The 24,870-nt window shown below is 46.6% G+C and overlaps 1 protein-coding gene across 1 annotated transcript in view; it reads left to right on the forward strand.

Annotated features, from left to right (window-relative positions):
• Positions 1 to 24,870, forward strand: part of DNAJC11 (DnaJ heat shock protein family (Hsp40) member C11) — a 1,722,882-nt gene that overhangs the window by 960,109 nt on the left and 737,903 nt on the right. The window contains exon 6 of the mRNA XM_069610417.1: positions 12,907 to 13,029. Coding sequence (XP_069466518.1) covers positions 12,907 to 13,029 — 123 coding nt within the window. The remainder of the gene's footprint in view (positions 1 to 12,906; positions 13,030 to 24,870) is intronic.

Below are 24,870 nucleotides of genomic sequence, written 5' to 3' on the forward strand. Positions count from 1 at the left end.
GCTCAAAGCCACTAGGTTCAATCCAGACGTGCAAGACTGTATCCTCGACCTCCCATTTGAAGGAGGACACCTGTTCCACTCATTCACTGAAGAAAAGCTGGATAAGAAAAAGAACAGCTCTCAGACTGCCAAATCTCTGGCTTTAATATAATATTGCCAGCACCGAAAGAGCTTTGGTCAGGTCCAACTACGCGCTGACAGAGGTCGTACCTTTGGCGGGTTCAGGGGTTTCCAGGACTGCCGCTCTAGGCAGCCAGACAGATCCCCCAGCCAACACTGGCGGAAACAGCATAAAACCTCACAGAAGGGCTTCCTTCAGTCACCCTCCCAGGCAACTGCCTCAGAGGGAAAGAAGCAATGATGGGATCATCAGGATCCACAGTTCTCCATTGTGGGGGTGGCGTGCTTGCTCTCCACACTCAGTCCTGGCGTGCTTGGTTCACGGACCTTTCGATCCTGTCTGTGGTGTCTTCAAGAACCTCCCTTCTCTCCCCTCCTCCCTCTGATTGGGACACCATCTCTCTTCGCCAGATCTGTTCTCTAGTCGAGAGCGAGGCAGTAGAGGACATTCTCCCCTCCACCCCCCAAACCCCTCGGAGAAATCCGGGGTTTTACTCCTGCATCTTTGCACCACAGAGAACCATAGGGCAGGCATGCGAGTAGTCCTAGATCTGTCCTTTTTAAACCTTTACCTACTCCGTCAAACATTCAAAATGGTTACGCCAGTACTGATGGCGGAGTCACTGTGTGGGGGAGACTGGACATGCTCCCTGGATCTGAAGAATGCATACCCACACGTCCCAATTTGGCAGCTCCATCGTTCCTTCCTATGGTTTCGGCTCACGTGCTCGCACTTCCAATGCAAGGACCTTCCGTTTGGCCTCAAATAAGCCCAAGGGTGTTTACGAGACTCATGAATGCGGTGGATACACTGCTTGGATCAAGAGGCCACCATGTTTATCCTTACCTCGACGACTGGTTGGTCTAGGCAGACTCGCCAGAGCAAGTCAATAATACAACGTCTAGACTAATGCATAATCTCTATCAACCTCAAGAAGTCGCAGCTCCAGCCTACAGTCGTTGACCTTTCTGGGTCTCATCTGGCATACCAAGGAGGAGAAGATATTTCCCACTTACGGACAAGGTTGCAGCGATCAAAAGGGGCATACAGGGCGTTTCCTCAGCAGGGAGGTGACATCTGCATGGTGGTACCGGCATCTGCTAGAGATTATGGTAGCCTGCCTCCTGGCAGTGCCTCATGCCAGAATCAAAATCAGGAGGCTGCAGCTCCATTTTTCAGCCTCTTGGAGCCAAGAAGCGGGTTCTCGGGCAGTATTGATCACCATACCAACACATTTTCACCAGGATCTATTATGGTGGAGGAGGGATTCAAATCTCATGGCAGGCAGACCAGTCGGACAACCCCGACCTGCATGCACGATGATGACTGATTCTTCCCTCGAAGAGTGGGGAGCCATGCTGGGCAGCCTCTGATAGAGCGAGGACTAGGACAAGCACATCAATTGGCTCGAAATGAGGGCCATCTGGCTAGCACTGAAAGCTTTCCTCCGGCTTATCAACAGCCAAGGCTCCATTCAAACAGACAGCTCTACCTGAATGTACTACCTCAACAAACGGGGTCACCAGATCACCCACTCTGTGCAGGCTAACCATCGGCATATGGGAGTGGGCTTTAGCGAAGAGCATTTGTTTCTCTGTGATCCACCTACCGGTTGAGTCCAACCCAGAGGCGGACAGGCTCAGCAGATTGGGGATCCAAAACTACAAGTGGCAGTTGAATGAGAGTGTCCTGAAGCAGATATTCAACAAGTGGGGTCACCCACGGATAGACCTATTAGCCACCGTACTCAACAGGAAGTGTCAACAGTTTGTGTCCTGGATGGGACGAAGCAGGGGTTCACTGGGGATGCCTTGAAACTTCAGTGGGGTGGCATGTGGGCCTAATCCTTCCTGCTGACTACGTTAATCCACAGGGTCATCTGCAAAGTCAGAGGAACGCCAACTACGCCTCGTTCTGACGGCACCGAGGTGGCCAGCCAGACCATGTTTCAATGAGCTACTGAGACTCTCGAATCAACCATTAGTTCCCCTCCGAGTGGGGATGGAGCCTCTGTTTTTACAGCAAAGGGGGGCAGTAGTACACCCCTCCCCAGAGAAGTTAGACGTAGCAGCCTGGTTCATGTGCACATAACTTTACAGTGCCTCCATTTGTTGCAGACAACTTGGAGATCATCCAGGGGGCAAGAAGCGCTTCCACTAGTCATCAATACAAAAGCAAATGTACTAGGGTCTGCCTCTGGGCAAAGGAGAAGGGAGTAGACCCCCCTTCCCCCCGGGTGCACCCTGGATCACATGCTGTCCTTCTAAGCACATCTTGCATAGTCAGGGGTGCAGGTTGACACATGCCGCATCTACCTAGCGGCCATAGGTGCATGCAAAAATTCTGGTGATGACGTTTTCTCCACTTCCAAACCATTGGTCAAAAGACATCTGACAGGGCTAACCAGGATGTATCCACTTGTCAAGTGCCTGCACCCAATCTGGGACCTCAACATGATTCTGGGCGCCCTGACCCACAAACCATTCGAGCCCATGGCATCTATAGACATCAGATTGGTCACGATTAAAACAGCACTCCTGTAATTGGTTATTTATAACGCACTTAATACCCAGAGGTTTCTAAGCACGTAAGTGGGGATCAAACCTGTGTTGCTCACCCTCGTCTTGCTTCCACAGCGAGCACGTCGCCCCTGAGCTATCCTCCCGAGACAAGGAGGGATAGTTCAGGGGCAACGCGCCAGGAGGAAGACCCTGGTGGGTCTTACCTCAGCGCGCAGGGTCAGCGAAATTCAGGCCCTCGTGGCCTCATAGCCATATACAGTTTTCCATCGGGACACGGTAGTGCTCCAGTACCCCCCCTTTTTTTTCTCCCATAGGTGGTGTCTTTTCACCTCAATAAAGAAATAGTCCTTCCGACATTCTTCCCAGACCCCAAAGATGAAGCAGAGAGGGTGTTGCATTGTCTAGATGTCAGGAGAGCATTGAGATTCTACCTTGATAGGACTAGGCGCTTCCATAATTCGGATGCCCGCTTTATTACTTTCGGAGGATCAAAGTCAGGGTGTCGGACCTCAAAGTCCTCTATTGCTAGGTAGGTCATTACGGCCATCCAGGAAGCCTATGAAGGGCAACTCATGAAGCTACCAACAAACTTGCATGCTCATGACGTCAGAGCCAAGGTGACAGCAGTAGCCTTCCAAAGACACATGCCATGGCAGACAATCTGCAGGGCAGCCACTTGGGCTACCATCTCAGCCTTCTGCAGGCATTACTGCTTGGATGCCAGTTCTAGATCAGATGCTGCCTTCAGCCAAGCGGTTCTGAAAAAACATCTTAGAAGTTGCATCAGCTCTTCTCCCGGGCTTCAATCAGTGATAATCGCTCATACAGTATGGAAGAAACGTGACGGGATGTAGGAGTAATTATAAGTTACTCACCATAGTGACTAAAGTACTCCCAGTCCATAGTCCCATTTCCTCCATACGTCCCATCATCCTCTCCTTTACAAAAAGGTGTCATTAGGCAGATAAAATATAACCGACGCTTCAAAGGGGACTGAGGTGTGGAACCAGTGGGTGAAGTCAAGGGAGCACATGCTCCTGGGGCCGTGCCCCTTTGTACAACTAAATTTAAAAGGGAAAGACATATTATTTGGCTGACAAAAGGTTCTGTTCCTGTCCCTAGCGCGGGACACCCATACAGTATGGAGGAAAGGGGACTATGGACTAGGAGTACGTTGGTCACTACGGTGAGTAACTTATAATTTACCAGCCGCATTGGAAGTTTCTACACTTCACCGTCATGTCGTACCACTTCCAGTACAAGGTGCTACCCTTCGGCCTCAATTCGGCCCCTGCTGTGTTCACAAAACTAATGAATACAGTGACTGGTCTCCTCCGACTGGAGTGCCATCACTTATACCCGTATCTGCATGACTGGATAGTCGCGGCCAGCTCTCCAGAGGTTGCAGTGCACTTGTGCTAATGGCTGTTGGACGCCCCAATAGCTGAAGTTTTCCCTCAACCGGTGGAAGTCGCAGCTGACTTCCTCCCTGGATCTGGTCTTCCTCAGAGTGCGCTGGGGCACAGCAGTGCAGCAGATGTTCCCCCACGCCTGAAAGGCTCCTCTTCCTCCACAAGGCAGTGGGACACTTTCTAGCCAACTCGACATGGTGATTCCAGCACCTTCTGGGACTGATGGCATCTTGTGTGCTCACGGTGCAGCACACCCGCCTCAGAAGGAGGTGCCTCCACCTCCACCCGGAGGCCAATTGGGACCGGGAGTCAGGGTTACAGTCGTACAGGATCCCAATACCCCTGCTTCTACTCCCGGATCTTCGCTGGTGGCTGACGTACTGCAATGTGGCAGTGGGAGCCCCCTTTTCCTGGCCAGAGCCCACCCTGGTGGTGACGACGGATTCCTCTCTTTGGGGATGGGGGGCTACTCTGAAGGGCTACCCAATTCATGGCGCATGATCCAGGGGCGGAAGCCCTCCAGCTTATCAATCTGCTCAGGGCAGTGGGCCTGGTGCTCAAGGCTTTTCTGGCCCTGCTCAGGGACAAGGCAGTTCTGGTCTGGACGGACAATTCCACAACAATGTTTTACCAGAACAAGCAAAGTGGTACCTGCCCCCTCCCGCAACCCAACTCCTGTGCCTGGAGGCAGTTTTGATCTTGGAATGGGCCCTGACAGAAGGGATTTGGATTTCAGTGGTCCACCTCCCAGAGGAAAACTATGCAGAAGTGGACCAGCTAAGCCGATTGGGGTTCAAGACCTACAAGTGGGAGTTACACATCAACTCCTTGTTCCCCCTGTTCCAGTGATGGTGGGTTTCTGAATCTGGACTTCATAGCTCTTCAGAAATCCAATGAGCTTCTTGGGCTGGTCGGAGTCTGGGGTCTCTGGGAGACGCCTTACAGATCTGCTGGCATGGCCATAGGTATTATGCATTCCCTCATCCCCCATTGCTCCAGCAGACACTCTGCAAATCCCAGGTGTCGTTAGGCTGAAGCCTTATCCTGATTGCCCCCCACTGGCCCTTGAGTGCGTGGTTCTCAGATCTGCTGCAGTTGTGCTCCCAGAGGCCTCCATCTTCCAATTCCTAGCAGGGATTTCCTGGTGCAGCAGGGCGGGGCAGGGGAGCACCTGGACCCAGCCAGGCTGGACCTAGTGCCTGCTTCCTGGCCAGCTTAGACTCAGCATGCCCAGTTTTTTTATGACAACTGAGACATCAGACAAGAGGCCATTTACTCGATCCCAAGTGCACTATGATTTGCCACAGGCCTTGTGAGAAGGGGCTGGGCTCCATTTCCTGCTCCCTGGACGATGCTGGCATTTTCCGCACATCTGGCTTGGTCTGGCGTTCAGGTCGATTAGGTGAACCTATTTGGCAGACATTGCGGCCTACAAGAATTCTCCAGAGCATGTTGTTTTAGGCAGCCAACCCGGTGGTTTAAGCCCCACCTCAAGGGACTGTCCAGGCTTTTTCCTCCAGTGCATAGGCCACATCCAGTCTGGGACATCAGTGTGATTCTGGCGTCTTTGCAATGTGAGCCTTTTGAGCCGATGGCCTCGGTGAACATCGGGCTGGTGTCACTGAAGACGGTGTTATTGGTGGCTCGCACCTCATCGCGCAGGGTCAGCCAGCTGCGGGCGTTGTGTGAGCCCTTCACCACGTTTCATAGTGACAAGGTAATCTTGAGCACTCATCCAAATTATTTTCCCAAGTCGGTCACTCCGTTGCATTTGAATCAGGAGATCTGCCTGCCGATGTTCTTCCTGAACCCTCTTTCGGAGGCAGAAAGGGCTCTACATTCCTTGGACCTTAAGAGACTCCTCAAGTTCCATCTTTCACGGACAAAATCCTTCAGGACGTCTGAGGCGTTGTTCATTTCCTTTGGGGCACCGTCTCCCGGCACCCACTCTTCCCAACCTTCTGTCCACCGCTTGATGGTTCAGGCCATCTCGGAGGCTTATATGACCATGGGTAAACCTGTTCCTGAGGGGAATCATGCCCATCCGGTCAGGGCCAAGGCCACGGTCGTCGAGTTTCACAGGCATGCTTCTTGGGGTGTCATCAGCAAGTGGCTATCTGGGCAACTCCATCTGCCTTCTGTTAGCACTATGGTCTGGCGGTCCTGAAGAACCTTTTAGCTTCGTCCTAGATATGAGGCAGGTTATTACAGCTTCCCCCTTTGGTCTTGTTCAGTGGAATTACCCACAAGGCTGGAGGAAAGGGGACGGGATGTATGCGTAATGAAAGTTACTCACCCTAGTGACTAGAGTACTTCTAGTCCTTAGTCTCCTTTCCTCTCTGCATCCCACCCACCTTCCCCCGCTTGTATGCCAGGGGCTAGTATATTAACTGTAGCCAGGTATCTAAGCGTCCGATGTGTTAAAAAGGGGACTGAGTTGAGGCGTCGGAGGAGGGTGCCTAGGGGGAGCGTTCCCAAGCCCGGGACTGCGCCCCTGCGCGCTATACTAAATTTAAAGGGAAGCTCAATTTTTTCGCTGCCAAAAGGTTCCCAGTACCGTCCCCTTGTTCCGGGACTCCCACAAGTATGGAGGAAAGGATACTAAGGACTAGGAGTACTCTAGTCACTACGGTGAGTAACTTTAATTTCTAGGCTCCTATCTTAGCTTGTCAGTCCTTGCATGGAGGGCTCATGTCTATTGAGGATTGCTTCTCATCCAGGCCCTTGGCTGAGTCTGGGGTTCTCACCCTAGTTGGCCTTCCTGTTTTGTAAGTGTGAGAATCTCTTCTTTTGGGCCAGGTATTGCCATGACCAAAATAAAATTTCAGTCATAAAATAAAGTGATCGAAGGCCTGCACATCTACCAGACTATTGGGAGGTTTGGGGCAGATAACTAGACCATGTCCTGATACTCTTTCCCTAAGTTTGTTCTAAGCTGGATTCCTCCTTCTTAGAAGTATCTTACTTGCGTCTCATCCTCGATAAGGTACTGAAGGTTCCAGAACTGCCCACATTAGAAGATATTATATGATATGGAATAACACACCTATAGAGATCTTGCTGCATCCTCAAGATGTAATAAGGGCAGTGTTTTTCCTTTCGATGCATCACATCCTCTACAGCAGTGTCGGACGTCTGTGATAAGTGTAGCTGTAGTGGATAATAAGACATCAGTTGTCTCAATAATAGATGGACTCATTTGACAGCGACACTGGCTAACGTGGTGGCTGTGGGTTTCCACCTGCTGGGTTTCCGTAATGTTAATCATCGGGGATTACATTATCTCCCACTTCAGGTTCAAGGTTTCTGGATGCACTTCGTATATGTAGGGTGCTCAGGGGAGTTGCTAGGTCTGGAAATGACCCGCGGCTAAGCTGATGTCGGAATTGTTGGGACTGGGGGCTAGCTAGTCTTTTGGCTGTAGCTCCTGAGATTCAATCTGGGGCTACAACCAAAAGTTCAGGGGCTATAGCCCCCTTAGCCCCCCCCTCGCAACGCCCCTGAGGGTGCTTGTATTACGATGCCAGGTTTCTGATGGGGGGGAGCAAAGGGACCCTGAGACCAGAAGCCACATCATGTGGTGGTGCTTCACTATTTGTGGGTTGCTCATAGACCCTCCATCTTAAAAACATTAGTATGCCTCAAAAGTAAGTGCTGAGAAGTGGGAGAGGCCCATGGAGGCAATGGTCTGATTACGTTCTGGTCATCTTCATTACTACTAGTCCTACTCTTTCTCATCACAGTACTTCCAACACACTTCTCCCACCCAGTTGTGATAAAGAGCCCACGACCTGAGTGGAAAAAGTAACTAAGGAGTGTGGGAAACTAGAAGCATTATATTCCTGTAGAGGTGTTATGCCCAAACAAATCTTCCTCGGGGGGCGGGGGTGGATCACTATGCCCCCCTGTTCCTGTATCTCAGGGCAATTTATGCACTGTGTTACTCCTAAGTTACTATACTATGGACACACTAACATAAGCTATTACCATAACCATAAGAATAGACCCAAAATGAAATAAAATGCACAATGGACACAAAATGAAAACACACAAGTTAGTTTCAATTATAACAATAGAATACATTTATTCATGCACAGCAAGGCATGATGTAAACACTACTATAATGCAAATCTCGAATTTGCACCTTTTATGCTTTTGGTGCAAATCTACAATGCAATGCAGTGACTATAAGCCTTACAGACTTCTAATGGAAGCAATCTAATAGCAACTCCGATCCACACCATTACTTTCCAATCCACACCATACTTCACACTCTCTCTCTAAGACAATCCCTGTCTAATTACCCCATCTATCATGACAGCCAAAGCTCTATGTGAGTGTCTGTCCTAATTCCCCATGCATGCGTCTTATTCTCAATACTCCCCTCTTGCTCTGTCTCCTCTCCAGCTAACTCTGCAACCAGCCAGTCAGTCAGGGCCTCTCATTGGCCTCTCTCTGCCAGATCGATCTCATCAGCTCTCATCAGAATGCTTCCCCAATGCTTTCTCTCTGAGTCATCCAAATGTCTCTCCTATGCCACCGCCAAACATCTCTCTTCTGTCTCAGAGAGCAGCTCCATCCAAAACTCCATCTAGAACTAGAACCAGTGTTCCCTCTAAGCTGTGCGCATGTGTGCTTGCCCAGCTTCCTTCTGGGTGCCGCTCAGAAGAATTTTAGCAGCGCACACAGACAACTCTCACCTATTCAAAAATATGTAATAAGGCACAAACCACAGTAATTGAAATTAGCTTTCTCTTAAAATAAGCAAATAGTCTTAATATTCTGCTAATTTGCATTACACTACTAGGCAAGGGTGACCGTAAACACCTAAAATCCCTAAAAGCAAAATACACACATAAGAGGTTAAAAACTAATATGAAAAACTGGTTCCATGAACAGAAAAATGTAACCAAGATATGCCTGCACACATTAACCAAATAATTGGCCTCATTCCAAGTCCGGCGGTAAACCTGCCTAGGCTACCGGCGGGTTGCCGCCAGACTCAGATTAACTTACTGACACCTAACCTCCCAGTGCCACGGGCTCATTCCGAGTCTGGCGGCTGGGAAGTCAGGTGCAGGTATATTTGTGAAACCCCATTCCCATAGAGTCCTATGGGACTCTATGGAAGTGGGGACACGGGAGCACCGGCACTGTTAACGGTGCCGGTTCACCCTGTGAAAAGTCTGCCTACCATGACCGCTGCACCCGGCAGGGTCAAGCCTGTTGGGTACAGTGGCCCCGGCAGGCAGGCTTGTAGGTGAGCTTACCGGCACCCTTGTTCCCAGACCGGCAAACTTATAATGAGGCCCAATGTTCCCGACCCATGACTCCCAAGCTTGTTTCTACCACACTTTTACCTTATGACTCTAACTTCTGCTCCAGAACACATTAAGATAGTACCGGACAACCTTGACTCTTCCTCTCTTTGCTCTTGCGAAAGGTTAGCAGACGTGTACCTACATCCACTTGTTTTATGTGTGTTGTAATATGAATAATATGAATACTGTTCACGTGCCAGAATGTCTGTTACTCATTGTGCCTTACCAAAAGCGTCACCCAAACGATACAATCGAACTACCAGCTAAAATATCGGATCCTGACTCTAAGTAAGCAGGCTACCTGGGTGTGCAACCTTATCCCATGCTTCCTCTTCTTTGTACAAATGTCACGCAAGTGCTTTGAAGCGGCCCATTTACAAGTTAACGCATTATTAAACTCAAATATTATTTTGCCCTGTAAGGGTTTTGAGAAGACAAATGTGATGCTCAGTATCTCCTACTTTAGCATTACTAACATTACCCCATAAGTGGAGAGTAACATTACAATGTATCATTTTACTTTGCCTACAAGGGATAATGGGTATGGACTATGCCTGGGATTACTCGTCCATAGTATCAGGGCACCAGATATTGGGATATTCAGACAGGAGAATGCTTTTCACACAATCTACCTCGTTTCCACGTGTTCAGAGTTCCTTTGGGCATAGGCCTTTACACATTATTTGGTAACTCGCTTCTATGCAAAAACGGTTTCACTGAGTTTTGTTTAATCCTACACAATGTTATAAGGTTGGGGTATGTTGCAAACAATCTTGTATGAACTGCAGAAGAATTGTGTACATGCAGAGTCATGACATTCTTAAAATGCACATAATATGTTGAGGCATTAAATATGCCTTGCTTACAAAGTATTGTGGGTCTGCAAATATCCCAGTGAGTGTTTACTGCTACAGTCCCTCACTTTTTACAGTGCTCTATCAACTAGTATTGGAGAAGAGCACAGGGGCCGGGGAAGGGTATGGGTGGAAGAGCACAGGTCATCACTCCTTGCGGGTGACGAACAAAACAGGACATTTCAAAAACCAAGTCAGACGTTTCAGCAGTAGACTGAAAGAAATGCGTTGCTTGTTTGCTAAAGGATAGGACATTCCAGTACCCGTCTAGACAACAGCACCTTCTTTTTCTTTCTATGCTCAACTGCTGATTACACAAATTATCAGAAGCATGTTCTCCGTACCCTTGAATTACTTCAATAAAGTGGCACTTGAATTCCTATCGGCATGTTTTTTGACACATTGCTTTTAATTGCCATCAATCCATCGACAAATGTGTATTCTGTCTGAATTTGAGAGCCACATCAGTTTATGACGAGAGATATTTGTTTTTTGTAGTACACGAGTGATTTTCCAGTGGCATAAAACGTTTGCAAGGTACTGTGGCAGATGTTAGTCTTGGACTGGTTGAGGAGTTGTCTGTTTAATCACATATGACATATTCTATTTTAGCCTATGTGTTTGGAAAAAGGGTTGTAAGATTTGTCAAGAATTGCAGTGGCTATGAAGAGGAAATTCCTTTCCAAACTCTCTTCTGCAACGGTAGTTCACTAAACACGCATGCTCACAAAGTGGATTACCTCATTAGTCAGTTGCGCACATGGAAAATAGTGTGCGCACAACAGCAAACCAGATCCGCACATAGAGAAAAATAATTAGAGGGAACATTGACTAGAACTACAAACTTCCAAAGCCTCATCTCTCATTATACTATTCAATGACGTGCATACATATCCATGGTTACATTTCTCTCTAAGCTAAAATACCTCTCTGTCAGCATTTCTAAATCTGAGCAGTGCCTAAAGGTCTGTGATGCACTGCGTGTTCTGTCATTGTGGCATTTCTACATCATATCTATACCATGGCCGCCTTCTGTCTACGTTCACCATCCTACCATCTCCTCATATTTCTCCATTCACTCCATTGAAATCCCTCTCTTCTCTTGCATGTCTCTGTGAGTCAAAGCACTCCCTGCATGGCCCCCACCATCTCTGTCTGCGTAGCGCAACCCAGGGCTGAAAAAGCCTCCTTCTCTGTGTCTCTACTAAGGCAAAACTCACATCTAACTCATAACATCTTCTCTTTGTCTCAATAGAATGGCTTCAAAATGCCATAGGCCTCATGCTTTCTCTAGTGCTTACTCTTTCACTCGCAAACCCAAGCACTATCTATAATGCAGACTCAATGCATACTCATGCGTGTCTCTAAATGCAAACATAATACATAACATATCTCTACATGTGTCTACATGTCTCTACAAATATAACATGTGTCTGTACATGGCACTAGCAAGGCACTTCATATACAAAAGGCCTCTTTCTATAGCAAATGCAAATGGCTACATGTATGCGGATAATCTAATGTCACTACTTCATGTCACTACTAATCAGAATGATGGATAACTAGATCCCTAAATGGGTAATGATTCTGTAACAATGGGCAATGATTCTCTAATAATGGGCAATGATTCTCTAATAATGGGTAATGATTATCTAATGATAACAAACCAGGCTTATCCATACTACCTGTTTCACAGAGGAGCAAGGGGAGGTGCAATTCAAAGTTGGTGAAATGGTTCTTGTAATGGAGGCAGATGCCTCAAAAAGTACTTCTGTGATTAAAAAGTGTAAGACTAGCAGTAATTAAATGTACTGGTAAATAATCCAAACAATTCCCTTCACTCGCACTGACCTACCCCACCCCTCTTTCAGATCCTCCAGAGCGCTTGGCAGCATTGCTCGGCATAAATCCCAGTAACGTAACACCCCTACTTCTTGTCCCAATTTTCATTCCTCTCTCCGTTCTTTGCTAACCTGTGTGCCCCTTTCTGACCAGATGCACATCGTTTTTGTACATGCCACCCTTCAGAGTATGTGTAAATGTAATTTTGAGATCAGCTACCTTGATGATATGTGTTTGCATGAAGAGTGCAGGAAAAAGCTGTTAATCCTGTTAATTACCCTGTTGCAGAGGTATGGGTTTGATATGATGGGGGAACTTAGAGACTGTGAACTTGAGGTAAAAACTCAAGCATTGGTTACAATCTGCCAGATGTTGTAAACAAGGAAACACTTAAGAAGTACAATAGTTGAGCAACAATGTAAGTTTTGAGTGTTTTTTCGAACGCTCATAAAGATTTGTTTTATTCTGACATTAGTGGTGATGTACTCCACATCACAAAATAGTTGCAACCTAAAAGCCATTTGAAATCCATTTAGTTTAAGGTGTTCCTCATAAAAAATGTTAAGGGGAAAGAAAGTTGAGCAGCTGTCCTGGTGACCATAACATAACTCTTAATCTTTAACAGTAAATTGCCCCTATAGATAGGTCTGGGGCTGACATAAGACATTTGTGAATATTTCTACTGGGTAAGTGGATTTTTTGTTGTGTAAGCTTCGTGAACAAGGATCTTAATTTGTATTCTATTTTAGTCCAACTATTTTCTTGCAACACTCATAACAAACATGACCTTCTGCTGCCCATTTCTTTTCAATAACCTTCATTCTAATTTTGCAGGCACCCTTGACTGCTACAGACACTGCCATCCTCTCAGGTAGCCTCTCCACGCAAAATGGAAACGGAGGAGGATCGATTAACTTGGCTCTCAGGCGTGTCACATCCGCTAAAGGCTGGGGAGAGGTAAGTGCATTGCCGACCACTGTAACAAACGAGAGAAACTTTGTGGCATCCATCTCACCGCCCCCATACTTTGGGAAGGGAAAGCTCACCAAGCCAAAGAGCAAAACGTGAGTGCAACGAGCAGTTGGGACTGTTGGGATTCCAGAGTGAGCAGTGAAATAGATGCCAAGCACAAGTCTGTACACAATTCTGGTTGTTAATTTATGTTACAATCTGCTTATAATGGACTGACGTAATCTGCTGTTTCTTTCACGGTTGCTCACCTGTGAAGAGCAAGGTCTTGCAATATTCATATTTTATTTTGAGATTGTGTCTGTACACAAATGTATTGTTTGCTTTTATAGTTTCCTTTTTTCAAAGCATAATCGATAGTGTGCATCATTTCGGGACTGCCAAAATGATCCCCCTCCACTGCTTTGAACTATGCCTTTGAAACTCATGATTAAAAGCAAATTGTTAAATACATTGACTAATTCCAGCATCAGCGCTGACTACCTGTTTTTTGTGTCGTGGTAAAAATATATCCCTTTCTCTACACACTGGAATGCATTTCCCATCTGTCTTTTTCTCTATCCAAGATCCAGAAAATAGAGAATTGTCTCTATCATTTATGAGCATTCCAATCAAAACCTTGATAATAATGAATTTTCAAGGAAAAGGCAAGTTCATTCATAATCCAAAATGCAATGCCATGCTGCCCTTAAAACAAGATGTATCTCGAAACCTAAGCCTTTCATCAGAGGTAGATCTGCCCAAAAAAACACTTGCTTTTTTAATTGTATACCTTTGTGATGGATTGCCAACTGAGACTGTGTAAAAGCCATAGGTTATGTGAGGGTAAGAAATGTGAGGCGGACAACTTTCAGATGATATGTCTGTCAATGCCATTTTATTAAATTGTGAACCAGACGCCTCACTCGCCCTAGTCTAAGAGGGATTCCCCAGCCTAAATAAACTAAGGGAAATGTTCTAACTTAACATTTCTGGCCCCCCCATCTATACATAAACAAGAAAATATTGCAATTCGGTGTCAATATTTGTATTCTCAACACCTTCACAGTCTTAGATTATAACTTCAGCAAATTCCCCTTCCCCAAGTTGAGGTCAAAGTCAATTCTGTTGAATAACAAAAAAACACATAATATCTATTCTTTTAGATGGAAATTCATGGCTCACTCCAATAATCAACCCGCCATAGGAACGGCCCTTTACGACCTTTTTAACATTCACTTGATGTATGACATGGCTATCCAAATAATCATAAGTCAACCAGGTCTCTTGCAGCATGAATACTGCAAGCAACTCGAGGGATGGACCTTTTTTTATAAAATGAGTGGCCTGTTGTATTCCATGAGGCCACTTAGAAGGTCTCGATAATCAAATGGGATGGCAGTGGTTGAGGGTTTGGTTCAACAAATGGATGCCTCACAAAAATGAGAATTTAGTCTTCGATCCAGTAGTACTGTTTCTTTTTTATTTGTTGCACAGCAGTGATCGCAGCAAGAGGTTGTTTTAGTGTGTATTTCCTTATCTATGTCGTAGCCCAGGTAATACAGTGATTCACATTGGCTCCTAATCAAGGAAGCAGTAGAGATGGTAAAACACAGTGAATTCGGGAAACTGCACCAAACCCCATTTTTGTTGGTTCAATGAAGTCAAAATCACAAGATTTTAAAATATAAAGCAAAAGTATTTTTGAGAATGTATTTACGAGTGCAGTTCTATTTGTGTTTTTTTTATCTTACATCAACATTTTCACTAATTACTACTATACAAACATCTAGAACATGTTCCAGTTCTTTTTTGTTGTGGTCAGGCCCTTGTTTGTCATGTGCACCGTAAAGTGTGACCTTAGGGATGGCATTGGTCTGAGTGCAAAATGTCTTCGAATTTTGAGGATTAGAGCTCATTTCATTAAGGAATGATACAGACTGATTTGCATGCAGGGGGAACAGCGCTTGAGGTTCTTTGTTGCTGGTGTTGCTTTCCTGTAGTAACCAGCTAGTTAGTGTTCCCATTTTCTGTTGACAGTGTTTCTTTTTTCTGTTCTCTCTCTTCCTTGTTTGTTTCGTTTTTCCGCGAGGATCAGAGGCAGACACAATTGTGGAATTTAGTGGTTGCGGTTCATCTAAATCCGAGTCGGGAGGGGTTAATTTCTCTTCGCGTTTTTCTTGTTTTTGCATAGTTTTGCATATCTATGTCTTTGATTGTGAGTTGGGTATGCGAGGGGGTAGCCTGTTTGATTATGTATAGTTATCGCTTGTTTGTCTTCATCTTGAGTATTGGTAATGATGGGCAGCAGATTTGCTGTTTGTAATTCACCAACAGGCTTCTCCTGTTATTCGCTACTGTTAATCTCGCATTTTAGTTGGCTACAGATACTCTCAAGTAACTCCTCCTGTTTCTAGGTCTCCTTATAAATGGCCTCACAGAGCTTTAACAAGATTTTAATGGTGAAATTAAGTAAGCCATTTGGTAATTGTTTCCTGATTGAAGTGGAATTTTCTTATCTTGGCTGGTGAATACTTCGAGCTGCTTCTTCAACACCACCTTTTACCTTGTTCAGTAACTGCAGAGTTTCCTGTGGCAGAAAAGACTCTGGGTGGGGAATTCAGAGTCGGAAGTGAGGAGGGCCGAAGAATTGGGGTGGTAGAACGTCTTTGATGTACATATGAAGCACCAGCTTTGTTTGCTTGGTGAGAGGATAATACTGACACTGGTTCCTTCTCAAACCTTTTCTCTTGAATAGTTCTCAATGTGCCACAAAGATGGTAGCACAAATCAAGTAGAGAGTTGTCATCATTCACTCCAAGATAGGCGGTAAATATTAAGCTAATGCTGTTATTTCTTGGATGTATTTCTGCTTCAGTCAGTTTTTCTGTCATAGGATCTTTCCCCTCTTTTGATTTACCACCTGGTTTAAAATAGGCTGTGATGTGGCCAGTTGATAACTGTTCTTGGGAATTTTTATTGATAGCAGGGTGGGGGGGGTTCTTGACACAAGATTAGACGCTCTATTTCCATGTTACTTTCATATTTCTCCACCCTCCTGTAACTGTTTGTTTTTCATATGGTATAGTTTTGTGCAAGTTATAGAGTTTGTTTTTGCAGGGCACTTTCCACGGCATCTTATAAGTTCTGAGAGGCTTACCTTTTTCCTACTAAGCCCGCTCTCGCCGGGGACCGCTACAGACCACTTATACACCGCTTCTTTTGAATGAGGGCAATGCTTGTTCAGCTCTGGGCTTAAGGTAATGCTTGTTTGTTCTGTTTGGTTCACAATATTCAGGTTTAACACTTCGGTTAACAGGATACATGTTATTGTGGCTTTACTTAGGCTTTGTCTTTCTGTAAGTATCACTTTTAGGTACACATGACCATTATTAAAACTGTTAAAGCTGTGTTTATAGTTATGAATGTCCAAATTCCAGGTGTGAGCTGTCAAGCCTAGTTGCTGACCTTCAGTCCTGCATTGCTCTTCAGCCCTCTTCTTCGTCCCAGTACTCTTGGCATTATGGTGCTTGGAGTTCCAAATAGAAAATGTAGAGATCTTTACTACTTCTGTTTGGCAATATGCCATCAATAATGTGGGATTACAGGAAAAATTATATAAGGGGATATCCCAGTCTACCTGACATATTTCCCCCTTGCACCCTATGTGATCCTCCCCCAGCCCCAACACCCCCGGGGTCAGGGTCAGGAAGCGTCTGCCTTTCCCTGGCCACTGAGAAGGGTCACAGCCCAGGTTTGTGTTGGGTGAGCCATGGTTATGGTTGATTCGTCAGTTATTTATTTTGATACTGAAAATGTAGCGTGTAATTCTGTCTCTAAAACAGACGTCTGCTAATCAGACACTCCCATTTTCATACACGATCCATGTTAAAATTGTAGTACAGAGAGATGCCTTTGCTGAGATAGCCTCCTGACACCCTCAGCACCAGCTCCTGACTGCTGCTGGAGCACGTAGTTTCGACAAGCAGAAGTGCTGGAGCACATAGTTTCTACAAGCAGAAGTACCTTTATAATCTTCTGTACCTCTGTTCCCAAATCTAATAATTGTGTGCCTTAATTGGCCTGGTGGCACGTAAATATATGCCATGCCTGGTTGAGGCATGGTGACTACTAAGAGCATTATAATTATACAGCCACAGATATTTGGCATCCGACTAGTGTCTGCTCTGTGTGCAGGGACCAGCTATTACACAACTGACGTGATTGTCTCTACAACTGCCATGAGGAACAATGGCCAGGATGGTGCCTGTGTGATCCCCCATAGGAAGGCCAGCATCTTCCTCCAAGGGCTTGGGAACTTTTTCCCCCAGGAGGTCTCCTGTGAACTAGTGCTTCAAGTGCAGAACTAACATGACATAAAGCCACTATCGTACCTTGATGCTTACCACTAGAGACCCTTTAAAGTCATCAAGCATTGTAAGGTGGTGGATCTAGAGTAGTCATAGGAGAGGTGTGGGCTGAGAGAAGGGTTCCACTTTCTTGGTTTCTGTTAGGCTCTCTACCTCTTCCACCCCAACCCCCATTTCGTGCCTCATGCAGTTGCTGCTTGGACCACACTGCGTGTTGAATATAGTCGACCAGCTGGGGGGCGTGGCTAAGCAGCCATGCAGTGGGGACACTCTAAGCACAGTTCATGCTTGAGCTGACACGATCCGTGCCAACATAGTGGATCCTGACAGACCTGTGACCCATCGAACCGACAAGCGAGAACATGAGTGTATGGGCGAAGTTTATGACCGATCAGTGGCCATGAGGAAGAGAACGAGCCTGCCGATACGAGCACTTGTGAGTACGGATACACAATCAAGATGGCAGAGGGTGCCCACGGTAACAAGCACAGACTATGTTGCAACGCCAAGACCCAGAGCCGACATTGCAGAGCGAACTGTGCGTTGAGCCACAGCCAACCAGTGAGGCAACGCGCGGGCAACAAACGGAAGCACTGTGGTTCTTGCGGTGCACTGCAAGTACATTTGGACGGCTGTGGCGGCGATAGGAAGACCCGGGGCACAGCCGGGTGGTTGCTGCAGCGAGGGAAGTATTGTAACTGTAGCCCAGAAATGGGAGGTGCATGCGCCTGTGAGCGGGCCCGGTGGTGTACCAAGCAGCACCGTTGTGAAAGTACAGCCGCGGCGTGCCTCCTCTGAGCCAGCAGCCACACACCTGAACATCCCTATGCTCTGTGCGGCCCCCGAGCGGGAGGGACTGGCACTGGATTTGTCTCCTGCAACAGCACAAAACAAAGGTAGACCAAGAGCACAAGCACCCAGTTGTGGGCAAGGAAAAACTGGCATATTAAGACTCAAAGTATACCCAGAGCCACGAGGCTGGATTGAGGCGAAGTTGACAGCACTAACCAACAGAGAAGCTTAACCCGCTGGGGTCCAGAGTGGAAGGAACGGTAACATAAACAGGCAAACAACAGGAGGCTGATGTGCTGTACCATAAAGCTAAACTAATCCCCACAACAAGCTACAACAGCAATGCAGACAGGCCAGGGGGAAAACCACACGGTACTTGACCCGCTGGGGTACACCCGGAGTGAAGACACAATACAACACACATTGATTATCATCCACCCCAGGCTCCTATAACACGGGAGTGCAGACTATAAACATACCGCAGAACGTGGGTACAAGACCTAGGCACGCGTAAGCTAACACTACAGAACGGTCAATGCAGAGGAGCAGGGCACTGCGGATTAGTAGACAATAATAAAGCAAGCAATGCCACACCCTAGGGGGGAAACCTCTGAGACAGCCTGCAGATCACGGAATATGTACCAAACTAAACCTAAGCAAAATGAAGGTGTGCCATCATACTAGCACTGCAGACACAAGCAGTGATTCACAGAAGTACACCTGCATCACTCCGATGAAGACCCAACCTCGAGAACTGGAATATAACCAACGTTCAGACAGGCCTCAAACATATTGGATAATAATACCGCCAAAGAGCAGCACATAACAGTCACTGAAGAGGCACACATGGTGGCCAAAACCTGTAAGAACAAATTTAAATAGCCCACACTAGACACGTTTACGAAATCGGCCAACATGAGCACAAAAAATGCACCTATTGATTCAACACAAGAGGAGCCAGAGCAAATGAAGGGAGACCAGTAAGTGCTGGCAGCTATTTCGGCCCTGAAAATGGCGCTGGAAGCTAAAATGGACACCATTGGAATAGACGTGAACCTTATGAGACAAGATGTTCGGTCATTAGCTGAACGGACAGGAACCCTGGAAAAAAAAGATTGCATAGAATACAGTGGTCCTGAAAGAGTCCACAAAAGATATAGCAATATTACAACAACAAATGAGAAACCTGGAAGGGAGGGTTGAAGATGCGCAAGGTAGAGCCAGAAGAAATAATGTCGGAATCAAAGGCCTCCCCAATCGGGAGGAGGGAGAAAACCCTGCGAATTTTGTCAAGAACATGTTACTGCAAGAGGTCGGCCCAAACGCCCTATCTCGGGGCTTTACAGTTGAACGGGCACACAGATCCTTGTCTAAAAATCCGCCACCAGGAGCTCCACCACAGTCAATCATAGCCAAGATATTGAACTATAAGGACAGAGAAAAGATCCTGGAAAACTTCAGGAAAGGTGGCACGATGCAGAGAGCTTCTGCGCCAATTACAGCATACCCTGACTGTACCCTACAAGAACAAAAACAACGGATGCACTTCACCTCAGTGAAGAAAAGACTGAGACGCCAATCTCAAATATATGTTGCTGTATCCAGCGAGGTTGAAAATCATACGTAATGGCCAAGCCGTTTTCCTTGACATCCCGGAAGAAGCACATAGGTGGTTGGACACAGAGAACCTCCCATCAAGGTCTGAAGGCCAAGCGGCAGACACAGCAGGTGCGTGAGCGGAACACCCCATAAACCCTGGCAAGAACAGGAAGAAACCAATGGCGAATTAACCGTAGGAAGTGGCAACCTATGTGGAAGAAATCGTTGGTGTCAATTCTTTGTATATATAGCGGGAGCAAACAGACTCCTAGAAACCGGGAGCGCAGCGCATGAGCGCCCTTTACCCGAGTAAGGTGTTGGTTATAGGATACTAGCTGTTACGTATCCAGTGGACAAGATAACGGGGAACGGAGAGAGAAGCGAATATGCTGGAGCACAAGGTACAGAGCTGGTTGAGTGTTGGGGAGTGGGGGGTAGGGAAGTTGGGGCAGATAGCTGGGAGTCAGCCTACACTATAAAATATGATATGCACGTTAGATACGCTGCAATTACTAGGTCACGCAGTAGATATCATCCATGGCGGAAATACTCAAGATAGCCTCCTGGAATGTCAGGGGGCTCAATATTTACATTAAGAGGAATAGAATTAAGACATACCTGAGCCGGCAAAGATAGATATAGTGCTCCTGCAAGAGACACACTTCACCGAGGAGAAACAGAGAGACCTAGCCAACAGATGGAATGGTATCACACTGGGCTCATCATACTCGGCATACGCTAGAGGGGTATTGATATGGATAGCACCGACAGTCACCTTCCGGGTCCTTAAGACGGTCCAAGATGGAGAAGGTAGGATGGTTTACAGTACACGCCCTGAACCACGACACCGCTACCTATTTCTGTTCTTTATACGCCCAGATTGGCCCATACAGAAATAGAACATTGATATGGGGAGGCAATTCAATTGTACATTAAACCTGAGGCTAGACCTGAAAGATAGAAAACTGGCACACCCGACCCCTGCTGCGAAAGCCCTACACACCTTGCTATAAGTATTCAATCTAACAGACATCTGGAGAGCCCTTAACCCGCAGATCCGTGGCTACTCTCATTACACGGCCCAAAACATTTACTCACTAGACTAGATTGTTTTCACAGGAATGGAGACTTTCAGCAAGTTCACTACTGCTGAATACAAACTGCGAGTGCTATTGGACCACGCGCTGTTAATATTCCAGTGGCGTGTGTCCATCCTCCTCCCCCCACCCCCACACCCCCCTCCAGAGCATGTATTCCGACTTGGAAGCTCAGAAGCGAATCCCTGAAAGATGGAGTGTTCCACAAGCATCTTAAGGTAGGCATTAAAGACTACTTCACACACAACACAGGTAGTGTAACCTCTGCTGGAACACTATGGGAAGCCTTTAAGGTGGTAATTGGGGGGATAGCAGAAGCAGGAGGTATACAAGCCACAATAAGGAGAGACCTGTCTGAGGCGGAAACCGCATTAGAAGATGATGATAGTACAGAGGGTACATCTGAAGACCGAGCCTGTGAAACCAGTCGATTGAAGCAGGAATGCCTGAAACACTGGGACAGACTGGGTGCACCAAATTATACAAAATATGTAGAAAAACAACATGCAGAGGGAGATAAGCCAGGGCACCTGCTAGCCTGGCTATACAAAAGCAAATGTAAACGGGACATGGTAAACTCACTTAAAAATAAGGAAGGAGAGACGTTCATGATGCAAGAGGGTATACACAAAGGCTTCCTAGACTATTATAAAAATGTATATGCAGAGACATCGAGGTACAACCTCGCCAGACTGGTTGATAGTGGATGAGTGGGGGCCCTGATATTACTCGATCTGTCGGCGGCCTTGATACTGTTGATCATGCCCTCCTCTCCCGGCTGGCTGCGCTTGGCATAGCTGGACAGGTGCTAGCCTGGTTTACCTCCTTTCTGACCGACCGTGGCAGTCTGTATCTCTTCCTCCTTTTCTTTCCTCTTTTCACTCTTTGTTCTGTGGGATTCCCCAAGGATCCAACTTATCCCCGATATTATTTAACATCTACATCGGCTCCCTGATTGTTCTCATGCGCTCCCAAGGCTTTAGGTGTTACTCTTATGCGGATGACATGCAGATCCGGGTCCATCTTGATCTTGACCAGGGGGGGGGCGTGTCGTCCGTCTGCGTAACTGCCTGACGGCCATGGGGGATTGGATGAGCAAAAGTTGGCTTAGACTCAACAGGGACAAGAACGAGTTCCTGGTGGTGGACTCCCTGGATACCCCAGACTCTTGGTCCCCTTCTTTCTGGCCTGCTTCACTGGGTGTCTTTCCTATTCCTGTGACTGTGCTGAAGAACTTTGGGGTTTACTTATCAGCTTCATTATGCATGGCTGCATAGGTGAGTGCAGTATGTCAGTCTGGTCACTTTCTGCTGTGAGTTCTTCGTAAGATCTTGCCTTTTCTCCCTGCTCGACTCCGCACGCCTGTGGTTGCGGCGCTGGTTTGGAGCAGGAATGACTATTGCAACGCTCTTTATTTGGCCCAGCCGATGGGCCTGATTCATCTATTGCAACTTCTTCAGAATCTGGCAGCTCGGGTTGCTACCGCAACTCTGTATGGGTCACACATCAGCCCAGTGTTACGTCATCTTCACTGGCGTTCAGTGCAAAAACGGATTGTTTTTAAATCCTTGTGTTTAGTTCACCGGGCGGTTTATCAGGCGGGGCCCGAATTTCTCAGACAGGTTCCAGCCTTATGTTCCTCGTCGGACTCTGCGCTCGGGTAGTGATGGTTTGGTTCTTGTCCCAAGATTTCACCTTCAGGGAGTGGGTGGCAGGGCTTTCTCTGTTGCAGCGAGCAAGTTGTGGAACAATCTTCCTCTCAAACCTATTGAGAATCACTTGACTTTCTGTCATCTACTTAAGACAACACTCTTTTGCTGATTTTTCCTTTCTGTGGATGTAGCTGTTATGCAGGTTCCTCGCGCCAAGGTTCCCTCGGTGTGTGTGTGTGCGCTACAAATTTACCTAACATAACCTCCCGAGATTAGATCTGGAAGCTGCAGAATGGCTGGAGGCTCCAATAACCTTGGAGGGATTAGAAAGTACTATCAAGGGGCTGCCAACAGGTAAGACCCCAGGAACAGATGGGTTGCCTAGTGAATTTTACAAGGAATACTGTGCGGATATCATGCGCCCACTGCTGGCAATGCTAAACAAAGCATTTGACGTAGGGACCCTACCAGTATCAATGAGAGAATCGCTTATCATACCAATACTTAAGCCAAATAAACCTGACATGGACTGTGTCATACAGACCGCTGTCATTACTCAATCAAGATGGGAAAATACTCGCAACCCTATTGGCCAACAGGATTAAACTGATAATAGATAGGCTCATACACCCGGAGCACATAGGCCATGTCCCAAACAGGAACATCATGTGGAATTTGCATAGGTTGGACAATATTATTGACCACACTAAGGGTAGCACCAATCTTTATGCAATAGCTTAACTAGATGCAGTTAAGGCATTGACTCGGTTAGATGTCCATGGTTGCTAGACACACTAAAGTAGTTCGGCATGGGACAGGCATATATCAAATGAGTGCGGCTGCTGTATAGTAAGCCGGTTGCGAGAGTCTAGACAGGCAATCAAATTTCAGAACAGTGGGACTTGAGAAAGGCTCGAGGCAGGGTTGTCCATTGTCATCCATGCTGTTTATACTAGCTCTAGAACCCTTGGCGGCGTATCTCTGTAGGGAATACCAAGAAGCCGGCATAGACACACATGGTTGATGGAATTTGATCTCCCTATATGGATACGACATGCTCCTATACCTGCAACTCCCGGAAACCAATCTACAATACATACTGGAGGTATTTGAGCATTATGCAGACCTCTCAGGTATTACAGTTAGCAAAAAGAAATTGGGCTTGTTCCCCGTGGCAGGTTATAGAGTTAAAACAGTAAACTCATTACCAGTGCTTCTGGTGAAGTGGGAGGTGGAAACATTCAAATACCTAGTGGTTGACATCTACCATGACCCGAAAGCAGAACACACACATAACACACAGAAGGCGGTGGACAGGGTTGAGAAGTCCATAGATTTCTGGGCCAGGTTACCTCTTCCACTGATGGGCAGAGCAGAGTTACTGAAGATGGTGGTCATCCCAAAACTCCCTCACTAATGTTCCATATGATATCCCGGGATGCTTTTTCCAGAAACTTGACGCTGTATGTTGGGGGTTCCTATGGCGCAACTCCAGATGTAGATTAGCACTGGTGAAATTGCAGAAACCATATAACCAATGAGGTATTAAGGTGCCCAACTTTGAGGCATATTTTGTAGCATGCCAACTGCAGTTTGTCCCAGGATAAATGTCAGATGAGCACACCCAGTATACCCTCCTACTACAACGCGTGTGCACCCCCTTCTTCCTGAAGGATGTGTTATGGATACACAGCTTGCTGGGCCCCTGCTCATGCTGACATTAGGGAAGAAGGTATGGCATAGGGCTTGTGGGCTATTAAGAAACAACACATCCTACTCACCTCAGATTCCACTGATGGCGCTGGGAGAAGAGGATGCGCAAACCAGGATAAAGCTGAGAAGATATTGGGAACCTCGAGGGGTGGCAACAATAGGAGGCTTACTATGGGACGGAAAGCCAGTAGACTTTTGTACACTTACTTTAGAAACAGGATTACATAAAGGGCAACACATACTACATGCCACTTTGCTTATAAGGCTGAAGCGGAAATGGCCAGCAGAGGTGGGAGTTTTTACGTGGAATGTGATGATAGAAACACTCTGATATATCAGAGGGGGCCATGCTGTATCAAGATTATACGAGCTAATTACGACCCAGCAGGGAAGTGAGTTAGAGGCGACCCGTCAACACTAGGAAGAGGAACTGCAAGTACCAATGACGAACAAGGAATGGGATAGAGCGATAGCTTATTATAAAACAGTGTCCAGAAACGTGAAACTCCAGCTAATACAGCTGTATGTAACAAACAGGGCGTATCTAACCCCTCGAAGAATTGCCAGTTTTAGCAAAGAAAAATAACAAAAATTTCCAAAATGTGGAATGGTAAACGCTGATATGGT

The sequence above is a fragment of the Ambystoma mexicanum genome, chromosome 8 (genome assembly GCF_040938575.1).
Source record: "Ambystoma mexicanum isolate Mex_15411 chromosome 8, UKY_AmexF1_1, whole genome shotgun sequence".
Classification (NCBI taxonomy): domain Eukaryota; kingdom Metazoa; phylum Chordata; class Amphibia; order Caudata; family Ambystomatidae; genus Ambystoma; species Ambystoma mexicanum.